Here is a 15,083-nt window from a genome sequence, read left to right as displayed (position 1 = left end):
TTCTTTTGTTTTGAAGATTTCCCATCCCATTTCCCCCCTCCATTCCCCCCCCTGCAGGGGGGGTCTGTAGGGTCGGCGGGGTGCCAGGACGCCTGGGTCCCCTCCTCGCTCCCGGATCCCCCATACCTGTTCTAGGGAGACGCGTGAGACGCGACTGGCGGGGCGGGGGCGGAGAGAACGCCCGCCCCGGACGCCTGGGTCCCTTCCCTCCTTCCCGGGCGTCCGTCGGGGCGGAGACCGGCGCCTGCCCGCCCCCCCGGCCGGTCCCTCCCTTATAAAGCGCGGCCGGCGCCGAGATAAGCTCAGCTGCGCGCAGCGCTGCGCTCCACTTCCTGCGCCGGCACCGGGAGCCGCCCAGAGACCTCGCCTCTGCTCCAGGTACAGCCACCCCCCCGGGCAGGATCGGGGCCCCCCTGTCCTGTTTTCCTCCTGGGTGGTCCTCCCCCCCCTTAGGACACCCCCCCTCCAAAGGATCCCGCCCCCAGGCACTCCCAGGCCCTTTTGGGTTGGGTAGGTGGGGGCCTTTTCCTGGGCTGAAATATTTCTAGTCCACCAGCCATCCCTGAAGTTTTTTCCTGGTACAGCCAGCCTCTTTCTGGAAGATCAGGTTTTTAATTCTGTTTTAACAACTTATTGTGCTTTGATCTCATCTGTGCATTCCCTTCGGGTTGTTGTTGTTGTCGTTTTAGATACAATTTGTTCATTTTATATAACCAAACCAAAACAAACACACATTCAAAAATCCACATCATATATCTTAATTGGCTTCCCTCCACTCTCCCTCCTGGTTCCATTATTTTATACTTATTCACGTCCTTATATCTTAATCCAATTTCAAAACCTTGTTCCTGTCGTTACAAGCGACCTTTAGAAGTTCAGCTCATGTAAAACCTATACACAAGGTTTACAGAGTACGCCTTGAAAAATTTCCCTTTTTGAAAAGGTTGACTGTAAGTTTAGTGGGGGGTCTCTCCTGGCTTGGGGAATTTTTTTTTTTAAAAAAGAAGGTTCACAGGTTAATAATAATAATAATAAATAATAATAATTTATTTGTACCCCGCCCATCTGGCTGGGTTTCCCCAGCCACTCTGGGCGGCTTCCACAGAGACCAAAAATACACTAAAATGTCACACATTAAAAACTTCCCTAAGCAGGGCTGCCTTCAGGTGTCTTCTAAAAGTCTGGTAGTTGTTTTTCTCTTTGACATCTTGTGGGAGGGCGTTCCACAGGGCAGGCGCCACCACCGAGAAGGCCCTCTGCCTGGTTCGCTGTAACGTGGCTTCTTGCAGGGAGGGAACCGCCAGAAGGCCCTCGGAGCTGGACCTCCGTGTCCGGGCTGAACGATGGGGGTGGAGACGCTCCTTCAGGTATACTGGGTAGAGTTAGGAAGGGGGGACCTCATGGGTCATATAGTCCAATGCCAAACATGAGGCTCAAACCCACAACCCCAATATTAAACTGATCAGACCTTCTTTGCCAACATGGCGCCCCTCCCCAGATGTTTTGGACTACAATACCCTGAGTCAGCCTGGCCCAATTGTTGTGGAACAGCCCCTCCAAAGTTACACCCTGTGCTCCTTGTCAAAACTCCCAATTTTATTGCACGTTTCCTGCTCGGACCCCAAGCTAGTTGTATTGTATTGGGACCCATATTTCCCTCCGCCTCCTGGCCGAATAAAAAAAAAAATATTCCAAACAGAGGGACTGAAAATAGGATTCCTCCAGCCTAACAGAGCTGCAACGTTTAAAATGGTCGGTTGCTTAGATGAATTGTCTTCGAAACTTTCAAATCTTTGAGAAGGGAAAGTCAATTTATTTGGGGGGAAAGTCAACCTTAAGGGCTCTCTGGGAAGGAAATCACACGAATGAACCCCCCTCTTGTTATTTTACGGTATTTACACCTGCCACTTAATTGATGAAAATCTCTACATGAAATCCCGTAATATGTGCACAAGAAAATGCTGGTAAAATCAAAACTTTACAAACAAGGAGATGTAAAATGTATTCAAAAAAGGAGAAGCCAAAATCAACAGTGTTAAAATGATACAAAGTGTGTGTATATGCATATCTATATTATTATTATTATTATTATTATTATTATTATTATTATTATTATTTATTTATAAAATAGAATTGTAGGGTCTTCTAGTTCAACCCTGAGCCAAAGAATCTGACAGATGGCTATCCAACCTCTGTTTAAAAACGTCCAATGAAGATTAAAAACCTTCCAGTGTGTAGCTCTATTGAATGCCCTATTCTTATCTTTTCCTTACACACTTGCTCCAATCTTCCCCCTTTCCCTTTGTCTGGGGCAGTGATTCCACCCCTGCCTGGGCTCTGAGATTGCCTGTGCAACTTCCAGTGACATATTTGCAACCTTGAGGTCTAGAAACCTTTTCCCCCTCTGAAAAGAGGGAGACAACAGCAAAAGAACCAAGCAAGCTTTTCCCTTTCCCTTTGTCTGGGGCAGTGATTCCACCCCTGCCTGGGCTCTGAGATTGCCTGTGCAACTTCCAGTGACATATTTGCAACCTTGAGGTCTAGAAACCTTTTCCCCCTCTGAAAAGAGGGAGACAACAGCAAAAGAACCAAGCAAGCTTTTCCGGAAGCCTGATTCTGAGGCCCGGACATTGTCGGTGTTTGTGTGAGGAATGCGAAAAGTTCCCTATGAATTTTCAACGGCGTAATGTATTTATGTTTTTAATTGTTTGCTGCTTGGAGGCCCGAGCCGCAAAAAATAATTACCTGTCTTGAGATGAAACATGCATGTGTCATAGCGAGGCGTCAAAAAGGGCGGGGAAAATAAATGCATTCAGCTCTTAATCACTGCTTTGACCTCAGCTTCTTCTGGTCTATTCGTAGAAAAGAATCTGCGGAGCGGGGCTGGGAAACCAAGATGTTGTTGGACTCCAACTCCCATCAGCCCAAGACAGGCGGGTGCCAGGGATTATGGGAGCTGTAGTCCAATAACATTGGGAGGGCCTCACAGGCTCCCACCCCTTCCTTTAACAACATGTTTAATGCGTCAGAATAGTTGCTTACTCATATGCAAAGGTTCAGAAGAAGGCAAGCAAAACTACTAACTGGATCGAAAGTTTGCAGCGTTTGAGATTTTAGTTTAGAGAAAAGGTCATAGGCAGCGGGATGGAAGTTGATAAAATGAATGATGGGGAGCAAGAGAATAGCGGAAAGCTTTTCCCCATAACAAAGCCAGGACAGATACAACAAAGTCGTTCACACAGCGCATGGTTCAAACTGTGGAACTCCCTGCCACAGCAGGCAGAGACGGCCACCAAATTAAAGGTAAAGGGACCCCTGACCATTAGGTCCAGTCATGGCCAACTCTGGGGTTGCGGCGCTCATCTCGCTTTACTGGCCGAGGGAGCCGGCGTCCAGCTTCCGGGTCATGTGGCCAGCAGGACTAAGCCGCTTCTGGTGAACCAGAGCAGCGCACGGAAACGCTGTTTACCTTCCCGCCGGAGCAGTACCTATTGATCTACTTGCACTTTGATGTGCTTTCGAACGGGGATTCGAACCGCCGACCTTCTGATCGGCAAGTCCTAGGCTCTGTGGTTTAACCCACAGCGCCACCTGCCTCCCACCAAGTTAGATGGCTTTAAAAGAGGATTGGAGATATTCCAGGAGGAGGAGAGGGTGATGGATGGCTGTCAACCCTGATGGCTGTTCTGTGCCTCCATGAATAGAAGCAGCAATGTTTCTGGATCCCAGTTGATGGAAACCGCAGGAGGGGAGAGTCAAGGGCCGTTGGGAGTTGTAGCTCAGCGGCGCCTGGAGGGCAGCGCCTTGGAACTGGCAAAGCAAAGGCAGCGAGGGAACAAGGCTCCAGGCCCTGCTTCAGAAATCCTGTACGCATCCATGTGCCCAAACCTCTGCATCCTTCTCCCTCTTCCGTTCTGTGATATGGTGTGCGCGCACCTGTCGACATGTTGTTTAGCGCTCTGTTCCAGCAACACCTGTAAGTGCCTCTCTTTGATATAAAATCGGTTCCTTCTCCTCCCCTCGACCCCTCCTCGCCCTCTCCCAGAGAGGTGGTCTCGGGCACAAGACCGGGACCCACCCAATACACTGGGGGTTGTTTTGCGTGCCACCAGACTCTCTGTTTTGTTGTTGTTGTTTAGTGGTGTCCGCCTCTTCGTGACCCCCTGGACCAGAGCACGCCAGGCACTCCTGTCTTCCACTGCCTCCTGCAGTTTGGTCAAACTCATGCTGGTAGCTTCGAGAACACTGTCCCACCATCTCGTCCTCCGTCATCCCCTTCTCCTTGTGCCCTCCATCTTTCCCAACACCAGGGTCTTTCCCAGGGAGTCTTCTCTTCTCATGAGGTGGCCAAAGTATTGGAGCCTCAGCTTCAGGATCTGTCCTTCCAGTGAGCACTCAGGGCTGATTCCCTTCAGAATGGAGAGGTTTGATCTTCTTGCAGTCCATGGGACTCTCAAGAGTCTCCTCCAGCACCAGAATTCAAAAGCATCCGTTCTTGGGCGATCAGCCTTCTTTATGGTCCAGCTCTCACTTCCATACATCACTACTGGGAAAACCAGAGCTTTAACTAGGTTGGCAAGGTGATGTCTCTGCTTTTTAAGATGCTGTCTGGGTCTTGAATAACTCAGAGAAGAGCTATGAGCTATGCCGTGCAGGGCCACCTAAGATGGACAGGTCAGAGTGGAGAGTTTTGACCAAACGTGATCCACCTGGAGCCGGAACCGGCAAGCCACTCCAGGATCCCTGCCAAGAAAACTCCATGGACAAAGAAAACTCCCTGTTTAGTAAACCCAAAGTCTCCCGCTGTCTCCACATCCTTCGGCGTTTGTGGGCAAACAGTCTCTGCTCCTGTCTCTGCTCCAGCCATGGCTGTTTATGGCTACTTGACGTGATGGCTGTGCTCTGACTTCACAGTTGCAGGTAGAATCGCAGAGTTGGAAGGGAACCCCAAAGGTCATCCATCCCAGCCCCTTTCAATGCAGGAATCTCAGCTAAAGCATCCATGACAGGTGGCCATCCGACCTCTGCGTCAAAACTTCCAAGGAAGGAGACTCCACCGCCTTGCAAGGGTGTCTTTTTCACTGTTGAACGGCTCTTGCTGTCAGATAGTTCTTCCTGCTTCCAGATTCCAGTTGCTGCAGGAGGGAAGAGATGGCCTTGTGTTCGAATCCTGATTGACGGTTTCCCTTCCGGGCATGTGGTTGTCCCCTGTGAACAGGACGGTGGGCCACCGGCCTGGTCCCAGCAGGATGTTGCTCCGCTCCGATGCGTACAATTCAATCCTTAAATTCTTAATTCTTTCTTGTTTTTAATTATTTTTATTTGGTTTTTCCAAGTAATGTTTACATTCAAACTCACATACTGTCATACCTTGGGTTACAGCTGCTTCAGGTTGTGTTTTTTCGGGTTGCGGGCCGCCAAAACCTGGAAGTACCGGAATGGGTTACATCCGGGTTTGGGCGGTTGCGCATGCGAAAAAGTGCTAAATTGCGCTTTGCACATGTGCAGAAGCGCCAAATCGCAACCTGCACGTGCGCAGACACAGCGCTGCAGGTTGCGAACGTGCCTCCCGCACAGATCACGTTCGCAACCCGCGCGTCCACTGTATAGATAAAAACAAACGCAAGATTCTTTCAAATCTATAGACTCCCCTCCGCCCTTCCACACTTACCATTTTCTGCTGCATATTTTACATCATCCAGTTGATTAATTATCCATTACTGTACATCCAAAGTCTTTGTTCTATTGCGAGTGTTATTTGAGTCCTGTTAAAGAGTTCAGTTGTTTACAGTGTTCTTCCAAGTACGATATAATTTCCCCCTATTCTGTATTAAAGTTTTGCCCTTCCTGATTTCTGATATATTTATTTTTTTTGCGGCCATTTTTGCCGTCTCTGAATAGTCCAGGCTTCCTCAACCTTGGCCCTCCAGATGTCTTGGGACTACAACTCCCATGATCCCTAGCTAGCAGGACCAGTGGTCAGGGATGATGGGAACTGTAGTCTCAAAACATCTGGAAGGCCGAGGTTGAGGAAGCCTCGAATAGTCCCATCAGTTTGGTCTGCCATTCCTCTCTGGTAGGGACCTGGGCGTCTTTCCATCTCTGGGCTGCAAGCGTTCTGGCAGCTGACATATTTACCTGGCAGGCGAGACACCTTGACCACAAATGCTTCTTTCGCCAGGTGAAATCCCTCCTTCGCAACTTTCCTTACATACTTTATGACCACTGCTCCGTAGTAATTGTTGTCATACAATTCCATTCACCATATAGATGGGTTTATGAAGCATTTCTGTATCCTTCTGCTATGCTGAAGAAGAATTCCACGAAACAGAGGGTATATCCGGAATCACTGTTCACCACGTCTGTTTGCGGACCACTTTGGCAGCGTTGGACATCATGAAACAAAGCTTTGTGGCTTGCTTTCACCAGATAATATTCTGACCTATTGCTTCTTTCAAAGACTTGTATAGTGGTACCTCAGGTTACATACGCTTCAGGTTACATATGCTTCAGGTTACAGACTCCGCTAACCCTGAAATAGTGCTTCAGGTTAAGAACTTTGCTTCAGGATGAGAACAGAAATTGCGCGGTGGTGGCAGCGGGAGGCCCCATTAGCTAAAGTGGTGCTTCAGGTTAAGAACAGTTTCAGGTTAAGAACGGACCTCCGGAATGAATTAAGTACTTAACCCAAGGTACCACTGTATAGTCTACAAAGATTTTCAGAGACTTAAAAGTCTTATGTTTATTTGGTTCTACGTTTTCAAGAGAATCCATCCAGAGTACACATTTTGTGACTTTCAGAGTTTTATAAGATTTCCGTTCATTTGGTTTTCCAGAGAGTGCATATTTCATATGGTTTAATGTTCTGAATAGATTATATAAAGAGATTATATTGACATCGTATTGTTGTACTTGGTCATTGTGTTGCCTTTGGATATTACTGATATTTACCTGACCGGTGAGCCACTTTGATAACAAATGCTTCTTTCGCCAGGTGAAACCCCTCCTTCGCAACGATGCCGGGCACCTGCGAGGCTCCGGGCCGGACACCCGGCCTGGTGACCTTGAACGTCGGCGGCAAGCTCTACAGCACCACCCTGGACACCCTGACCCGTTTCCCGGACTCCATGCTGGGCGCCATGTTCCGCGGCCCCCAGCCGGCTCTCACCGACAGCTGCGGCAACTACTTCATCGACCGCGACGGCAAAGCCTTCCGCCACATCCTCAACTTCCTCCGCTTTGGCCGGCTGGACCTGCCCGAGGGCTATGCTGAGCTCTCCCTCCTGCGGGCCGAGGCGGACTTCTACCAGATCCGACCGCTCTTGGAGGAGCTCCGGCGGGTGGAGGCGGAGCGATGGCGGCAGAGGAGGAACGCAGTGCTGCACGCCGACGTGGACATGCGGAAGCGCCAGGTGCACTTCAACGTCCGCCGCGGGCCGCAGAACTACGAGCTGAGCTCCAGCTGCCTGCAAATCTTCACGGCCAACGTCTTCTGCACCGATAAACACTTCTTGGCTTTGCTGCGGAGGCGGCTGGGCCAATCGGGCAGCGGCGTGGAAGAGGGGCATTCTGGGAAGGGTGTGGGACAATTTTCGAGGAATACGGGCACTGGCATGGCGAAGGATTCCGTCGTCGGCAACGGAGATTTCGGAGGGCGGCTGGGCGGTTCGAGGACCGGCGGCGAGCTGGGGATTTGGCCGGGCGACTCCACGGACGAAGATGAATCGGACGAGGAGGCGTGGGACTACTCCCCGGTGGACACCAAGACGTGCCACCACCTTTGCCTGGAATGGGCGCCACGCCCAGCCGAACTTCCGGTAGCCGAGTACGCCAAGCAGAAGTTGCAGCCTCTGGCGGTTGGCGGGCGGGAGGTCCGTACGGGCCACAAATTCCTAGAGGAGGTGCTGAAGGTGGCACTGGCGCAAGGCTTCCGCGTGGATTCCGTCTTCCCCGACCCGGCGGATATCCTGAATGCCCGCTCTTTGCGGTTCGTCCGGCATTGAGCCTTACGTGACCCAATGCCAGGGGTGGGAAGGGGGAGAGTAGCAGCGCCGCGTGAAGATCAGCGCCGACTTAAAGGAAGATGGAGATGGTAAGAAACTGGAGGGGACGTAATGGAAGAGGAGGGAAGGTTGGTGCTTGTTGAGTTCAACTTGATGGGCGAGTTCCATATATATACACACATATACACACACACACACACACACACACACAAACACACAAACACACATTTTTATTGGGACGCAGGTGGCACTGTGGGTTAAACTAGGACTTGCCGATCAGAAGGTCGGCGGTTCGAATCCCCGCAATGACGGGCTGAGCTCCCATTGCTCGGTCCCTGCTCCTGCCCACCTAGCAGTTTGAAAGCACACCAGTGCAAGTAGATAAATAGGTACCGCTCTGGCGGGAAGGTAATCGGCGTTTCCCTGTGCTGCTCTGGTTCGCCAGAAGCGGCTTAGTCATGCTGGCCACATGACCTGGAAGCTGTACGCCGGCTCCCTCGGCCAATAAAGCGAGATGAGTGCCGTAGCCCCAGAGTTGGCCATGACTGGACCTAATGGTCAGGGGTCCCTTTACCTTTACCTGTACACTTTTATCAATTTTTAACATATTAATTAACATTCATGCAACAGAACGTCTCATCTTATACAATATTTTTTGGGGACTTCCGTCAACACCTCTGATGATTTTCCATACTTATCACTTATTATGCATTTCTTAATTTCATATTACCTTTAAATATCTTTAACTAATAATTCTCATTATCTTTTGTGTGTGTGCAATATTTCTAATAATTCTCCTTACAAAACTTCTTGCAATCCTACTAGCGTAATCTGCTCATCACCATCACTTTTCAAGTAGTCCGTAAATTTACTCCAGTCCTCTGAGAATCTCTGGTCCTGCAGGTTTCGAATCCTTCCTGTTAGTTTATCTAATTCTGCATAGTCTGTCGGTTTCATCCGTTGGGCGAGTTCCATAGCGCTGAACTGTGGAACTCTCATCCGCAATAAGCAGCGGTGCTTCTGAACGCCACATGAGGGGAGAGTCCTGCGTTCAAATCCTGCTAGCAGGTTTCCCATGGAGGCATCTGTTGACAAGAGGATTCTGGGCCAGGTGGACCACTAGCCTCATCCAGCAGGACTTTCCCGATGTTCAAACGCTTGTCAGTCTTCACCCAGCGAAACCAGCGGGTAAAATTCTGTTCTGAACTCGGAAGTGGAAAGTCCTGACCTCAAGGTCCTGACAAATTGCTAATAATAATAATAATAATAATAATATTCCTTATACCCCGCCCATTTGGCCGGGCCTCCCCAGCCACCCTGGGCAGCCTAAGGAGGAATGAGGTGGATGTAAAATCCTAAACCTTATGAAATTATAAACGTACAGTGGAACCTCGGTTTTTGAACTTAATTTGTTCCAGAAGACCGTTCAGTTTCCGAAAAGTTCGGAAACCAAGCATCAATGGGCTGGCTGCAAAGTCAATGGGGGGGCGGGGAATGAAAAACGCAGCTTTTGGCTTCCAAAAATTGTTCGAAAAAGGAAGCATTCACTTCTGGGTTGTTGGCGTTTGGGTTCCGAATTGTTTGGTTTCTGAAGTGTTAGACAACCAAGGTTCCACTGTATTTTGTATTTCATAAACTGCCTAGAAGTGTGTTTGTAAAAAGAAAACCACAACAACAACCAATCAAGTGGTGTATAGGTTTTATGAAATAAATTAAAATTCATGAAATAAAATGTACGCACCATTTATTTTTATTTTTTCCAAACAAACCTCAAAGCGGATTATGAAATGCAAAATGAACTTTTTGCCATTCTCCCCAGTGAACCTGCCTGGATTCTTGAGATTCTTGGGGGATACCCTTTTTTCAGTCTCTCGACCCTCCCAGGGACGTGGGACAGGGCCTTCTCGGTGGTGGCTGCCCCCAAACAACTCTGGAACTCCCTTCCGAGAGAAGAAAGATTTGCTCCCTCCTTGGCCAACTTGAGTCGCGGTCTCGGCGGTGTGTGTGTGTGAGAAAGGCAAAATATATAAAGAATGCTAATTGTTTTTTAAGAACTATCCGTGGTCCCTCTATGGGTATACCGTATATAATATTTCCTTCCCCTAAATCAGAGATGGCCTCTGCAAGGCAGGGTCCTCTCAAGTCTGGGGAAAATATTTCTGAATTTGGACGCCAACATCCCAGTTCCTCAACTTGTGGTGGATGTTTCAGAACAGTTAGACGGAAGAGAGACGGAGGCTTAAGGGGGGATATGATAGCCATGTTCAAAAATATAAAAGGGTGAAGTGAAGTGGGACTATTGATTAATTTTAACAGGAAGAAATGTAACGTATTGCACTTGGGCAAAAAAAATGAGAGGCACAAATACAAGATGGGTGACACCTGGCTTGAGAGCAGTACATGTGAAAAGGATCTAGGAGTCTTGGTTGACCACAAGCTTGACATGAGCCAACAGTGTGACGCGGCAGCTAAAAAAGCCAATGCAATTCTGGGCTGCATCAATAGGAGTATAGCATCTAGATCAAGGGAAGTAATAGTGCCACTGTATTCTGCTCTGGTCAGACCTCACCTGGAGTACTGTGTCCAGTTCTGGGCACCACAGTTCAAGAAGGACACTGACAAACTGGAACGTGTCCAGAGGAGGGCAACCAAAATGGTCAAAGGCCTGGAAACGATGCCTTATGAGGAACGGCTAAGGGAGCTGGGCATGTTTAGCCTGAAGAAGAGGAGGTTAAGGGGTGATAGGATAGCCATGTTCAAATATATCAAAGGATGTCACATAGAGGAGGGAGAAAGGTTGTTTTCTGCTGCTCCAGAGAAGCGGACACGGAGCAATGGTTCCAAACTACAAGAAAGAAGTTTCCACCTAAACATTAGGAAGAACTTCCTGACAGTAAGAGCTGTTCGACAGTGGAATTTGCTGCCCAGGAGTGTGGTGGAGTCTCCTTCTTTGGAGGTCTTTAAGCAGAGGCTTGACAACCATATGTCAGGAGTGCTCTGATGGCGTTTCCTGCTTGGCAGGGGGTTGGACTCGATGGCCCTTGTGGTCTCTTCCAACTCTAGGATTCTAGGATTCAAATTTGGACAGAAAACCTAAGAGGCCATGCAGCAAATCAGTAACTTTCGGCAGGACTTGGATCTAGGGTCAGAGTTCAAAATATCGGCAGTCAAAAGTCAGAGCAGGAAGCCAAGCGTTCTCCCTGCTGAACAATGTTTGCATAAGAATACTGTGGACACTCGGGTTGCGAACGTGATCCATGCAGGATCCACGTTCACAACCTGCAGCGCTGCGTCTACGCATGTGCGGGTTGCGTTTTGGGGCTTCTGTGCATGCGCAAAGCACAATTTAGCGAATGTGCGACCGCCAAAACCCATAAGTAACCCGTTCTGGTACTTCCGGGTTGCAGCAGTCCGCAACCTGAAAAATTGCAACCTGAAGCGTTTGTAACCCAAGGTATGACTGTAAATATATTTTTTAAAATTAAAAATTGTCCAGTAGCACTTTAAAAGTAAAGGGGACCCCTGACCATTAGGTCCAGTTGTGGCCAAATCCGGGGTTGCGGCACTCATCTCGTTTTATTGGCCGAGGGAGCCAGCGTCCAGCTTCTGGGTCATGTGGCCAGCAGGACTAAGCCGCTTCTGGCGAACCAGAGCAGCGCACGGAAATGCCGTTTACCTTCCTGCCAGAGCGGTACCTATTGATCTACTTGCACTTTGACGTGCTTTCGAACTGCTAGGTTGGCAGGAGCAGGGACCGAGCAACGGGAGCTCACCCCGTCACGGGGATTCGAACCGCCGACCTTTTGATCAGCAAGTCCTAGGCTCTGTGGTTTAGACCACAGCTCCACCCGCATCCCACCTTAGAGACCAACTAAGTTTGTTCTTGGTACAGTGGTACCTCAGGTTACATGCACTTCAGGTTACAGACTCCGCTAACCCAGAAATAGTGCTTCAAGTTAAGAACTTTGCTTCAGGATGAGAACAGAAATTGTGCTCCGGCGGCGCGGCGGCAGCAGGAGGCCCCATTAGCTAAAGTGGTGCTTCAGGTTAAGAACAGTTTCAGGATAAGAACGGACCTCCAGAACGAATTAAGTACTTAACCCGAGGTGCCACTGTATAAGCTTTCGTGTGCATGCACACTTTTTCAGATAGTATAAATATAGTAAGGGAATGAAAGGAATAATAATAATAATAATAATAATAATAATAATAATAATAATAATAATAATAAATTTATTTGTACCCTGCCCATTTGGCTGGGTTGGAATGCTCAAAGCGACCTCATATGGAGTCACACCAATTGAGCTTAGTGTTGTCGACACGGCTCTTCCCTTAAGAGGCAGTGGTACCCTTGTTGTTCATGCTGCCCCGAAAGTGCTCGAGATAAATTTCTGGCTTGTCTCAGAGGCCGGACACCTGGGCGAGAGTGTTGCTAGGATCTGGGCGTGACTTCCTCCAAAGTCGGCCAACCTGTCTTTACAAAAGGGAAGGAGAGGGCCGGTCACCTGGGCCCAAGCCCAAGCAAGATGAGCTGGTTGTGTTTAGTGGGTTTAGCTGCAAGGATGGGCTTGGGGATTCTGGGAGATAGGGCAGGACTTCCACCTGACTTGTGGTTCCTCCATTATTATTATTATTATTATTATTATTATTATTACAATGGCCCTTCTAGTCCAGCCTCCTGTTCTCAGAGTGGTCAACCAATGGGGGAACTCCCAAGCAGAATTTGAACCCAAGATCCCTCTCCCCTCTTGCGATTCCCCATGACTCATATTCAGAAGCATTTGCTGCTTCCAAATGAAAGTCCTCTCCTCTATGTGAATTTCACTGATTGTCTTTGAAAGCTGACCATCGCTGCTTCCTGTGGCAGGGAGTTCCACAGGTCATCTGTGGAGGAGGACTTCGTTTTATCTGCCCTGCATCCTCCAGCCTTCAGCCTCAATGTCCGCGATATCTAGCATTACGAGAGAGAGGGAAGAGAACTTCTCTCCTTCCCCGCACCAGGCAAAATCTTACAAACTCCTGCCATGGTTTTTCAAACTTGCCTCTTCATCATCATCATCATCATCATCATCATCATCATCATCATAATTTTATACCCCGCCCACAGGGCCGAATTTAGGTTTGATGAGGCCTTAAGCTACTGAAGGTAAAGGGCCCTTTATATGTCCAGCTGTCTTTTGTAAACAACAAATTGTCACTGTTTTTTTGTGTTGGACTATATGCTATATGGTAATTGATGGACCTCATAGGTATCTCAAGCCATTTGCCCATGTTGCCCTGCAACCAGTCCATGCAGAATGTCGGCACCCTATATATAGAAAGGAGCAAACCAGGGATATTTTAGGGAGCAGGCTAGCAAGCAGGGCCCATGACTTACATCCTAGGAGCCTATACAACACAAAACCCTGTTGCTGTAGGCAGGTTTTATTTTATTTGCTTTTTATCTTATATTTGGGCAATGTACATCCAGGTTTTTTCCCTTTAAAGTTTTTGGGGGCCCCCAAGAGAGTGGGGCCCTAAGCTATAGCTTGTTTGTTGTTGCTGTTGTTTAGTCGTGTCCGCCTCTTCGTGACCCCCTGGACCAGAGCATGCCAGGCCCTCCTGTCTTCCACTGCCTCCCGCAGTTGTGTCAAACTCATGCTGGTATCTTCGAGAACACTGGCCCACCATCTCGTCCTCTGTCGTCCCCTTCTCCTTGTGCCCTCCATCTTTCCCAACATCAGGGTCTTTTCCAGGGAGTCTTCTCTTCTCATGAGGTGGCCAAAGTATTGGAGCCTCAGCTTCAGGATCTGTCCTTCCAGTGAGCACTCAGGGCTGATTTCCTTCAGAATGGAGAGGTTTGATCTTCTTGCAGTCCATGGGACTCTCAAGAGTCTCCTCCAGCACCAGAATTCAAAAGCATCAATTCTTCGGCGATCAGCCTTTTTTATGGTCCAGCTCTCACTTCCATACGTCACTACTGGGAAAACCAGAGCTTTAACTATACGGACCTTTGTTGGCAAGGTGATGTCTCTGCTTTTTAAGATGCTGCCTAGATTTGTCATCGCTTTTGAGATAGTGGGACAGTGTTCTGGAAGCTACCAGCATGAGTTTGACCAAACTGTGGGAGGCAGTGGAAGACAGGAGGGCCTGGCGTGCTCTGGTCCAGGGGGCCACGAAGAGTCGGACACTACTAAATGACTCAACAACAACAACAAACAGGGAAACTGTCTTTCTTCATCGGAGAGTTGCTCCATCCCCTTGACTGTTTAGGTTGGACCTTTTCCAACTCTTAACAATCTCTGTTTTGAGGCGAGGCAACCAGAACTGTGCATGTCTTGTTCCAAACAGGGGGAGAGATGGGTTGAGGTGTGTCAAGGCGAACACTGAGCCATTCTGGCTCTCCTATTGGCGTCTTTAGAACTCGGGTTCGTTGCAGAGTGGTACCTCGGGCAGGCCAGATGTCTGGTGGGGTGGTTGATCTTTGTCTTTCTGGGCTGACAAGCAGGCTATTGTATTATGGGCTGCCTGCTCCCAGAATGGCAGCCTTTGTTATGGGTCTGTGCTGTGGGGAGCTCAGTTCAATGGGGCTCACAGTCTCTCTCCCTTCTGCTCTGGTCGAGATTTCTGTTATTTCATTTTGCAACAGCCACGACAACAGATGGAAACTGAAAGGTGAAAAGCGTTCCAGCTATAAAATGGGCACGCGAAATGAGTCTCATGGCGCGTGGGTTAGAATAACAAAGCGAAGAATATCCATGTTGTCCAATTATCAAATTCAGTTATATACAAAGTGTCAGCCTCAGCTTTGGGTTCCCAGACTACAAATCCCATCATTCCTAGCCAGAGATGATGGGAGTTGTAGTCCCAGAACATCTGGAGACCTGAGAGACAGGTTCCAGTCCTTTCTGAAATCTCAAATTATCCCTATTTTTTTCCTTTTATGATAGCCATATTCCAGAGGGAGTGTTACCAAGTTTTTGGGGCAAGATTTGGGACTGTTTTCTGTTGAGTTGCAATTCCTGTTTGTGCTTTCCAGGTCTTATATAAGACCATTTTAATTTTTTTTTTTTTACAACATATCTACATCAGTGTCATCAA

General features: G+C 48.6%; 1 protein-coding gene across 1 annotated transcript; it reads left to right on the top strand.

The window, feature by feature from the left end:
• Nucleotides 1-278: 278 nt before the first annotated feature.
• KCTD11 (potassium channel tetramerization domain containing 11) lies at nucleotides 279-8,092 on the top strand. Its single transcript, XM_081835794.1, has 2 exons — nucleotides 279-378; nucleotides 6,995-8,092. The coding sequence occupies exon 2, from the start codon at nucleotides 7,017-7,019 to the stop codon at nucleotides 8,001-8,003; it is 987 nt and encodes a 328-aa protein (XP_081691920.1). The 5' UTR covers nucleotides 279-378; nucleotides 6,995-7,016; the 3' UTR covers nucleotides 8,004-8,092.
• Nucleotides 8,093-15,083: the final 6,991 nt, after the last annotated feature.

Source organism: Podarcis erhardii (genome assembly GCF_964252035.2).
Source record: "Podarcis erhardii genome assembly, chromosome: 13".
Lineage (NCBI taxonomy): Eukaryota > Metazoa > Chordata > Lepidosauria > Squamata > Lacertidae > Podarcis > Podarcis erhardii.
Note: the sequence above shows the minus strand (reverse complement) of the source record. Positions and strands in the feature narration are given on the sequence as shown.

Excerpts from the sequence above, each read along its gene's own strand:
- KCTD11 (XM_081835794.1), top strand. The coding sequence starts at position 7,017 with ATGCCGGGCACCTGCGAGGCTCCGGGCCGGACACCCGGCCTGGTGACC.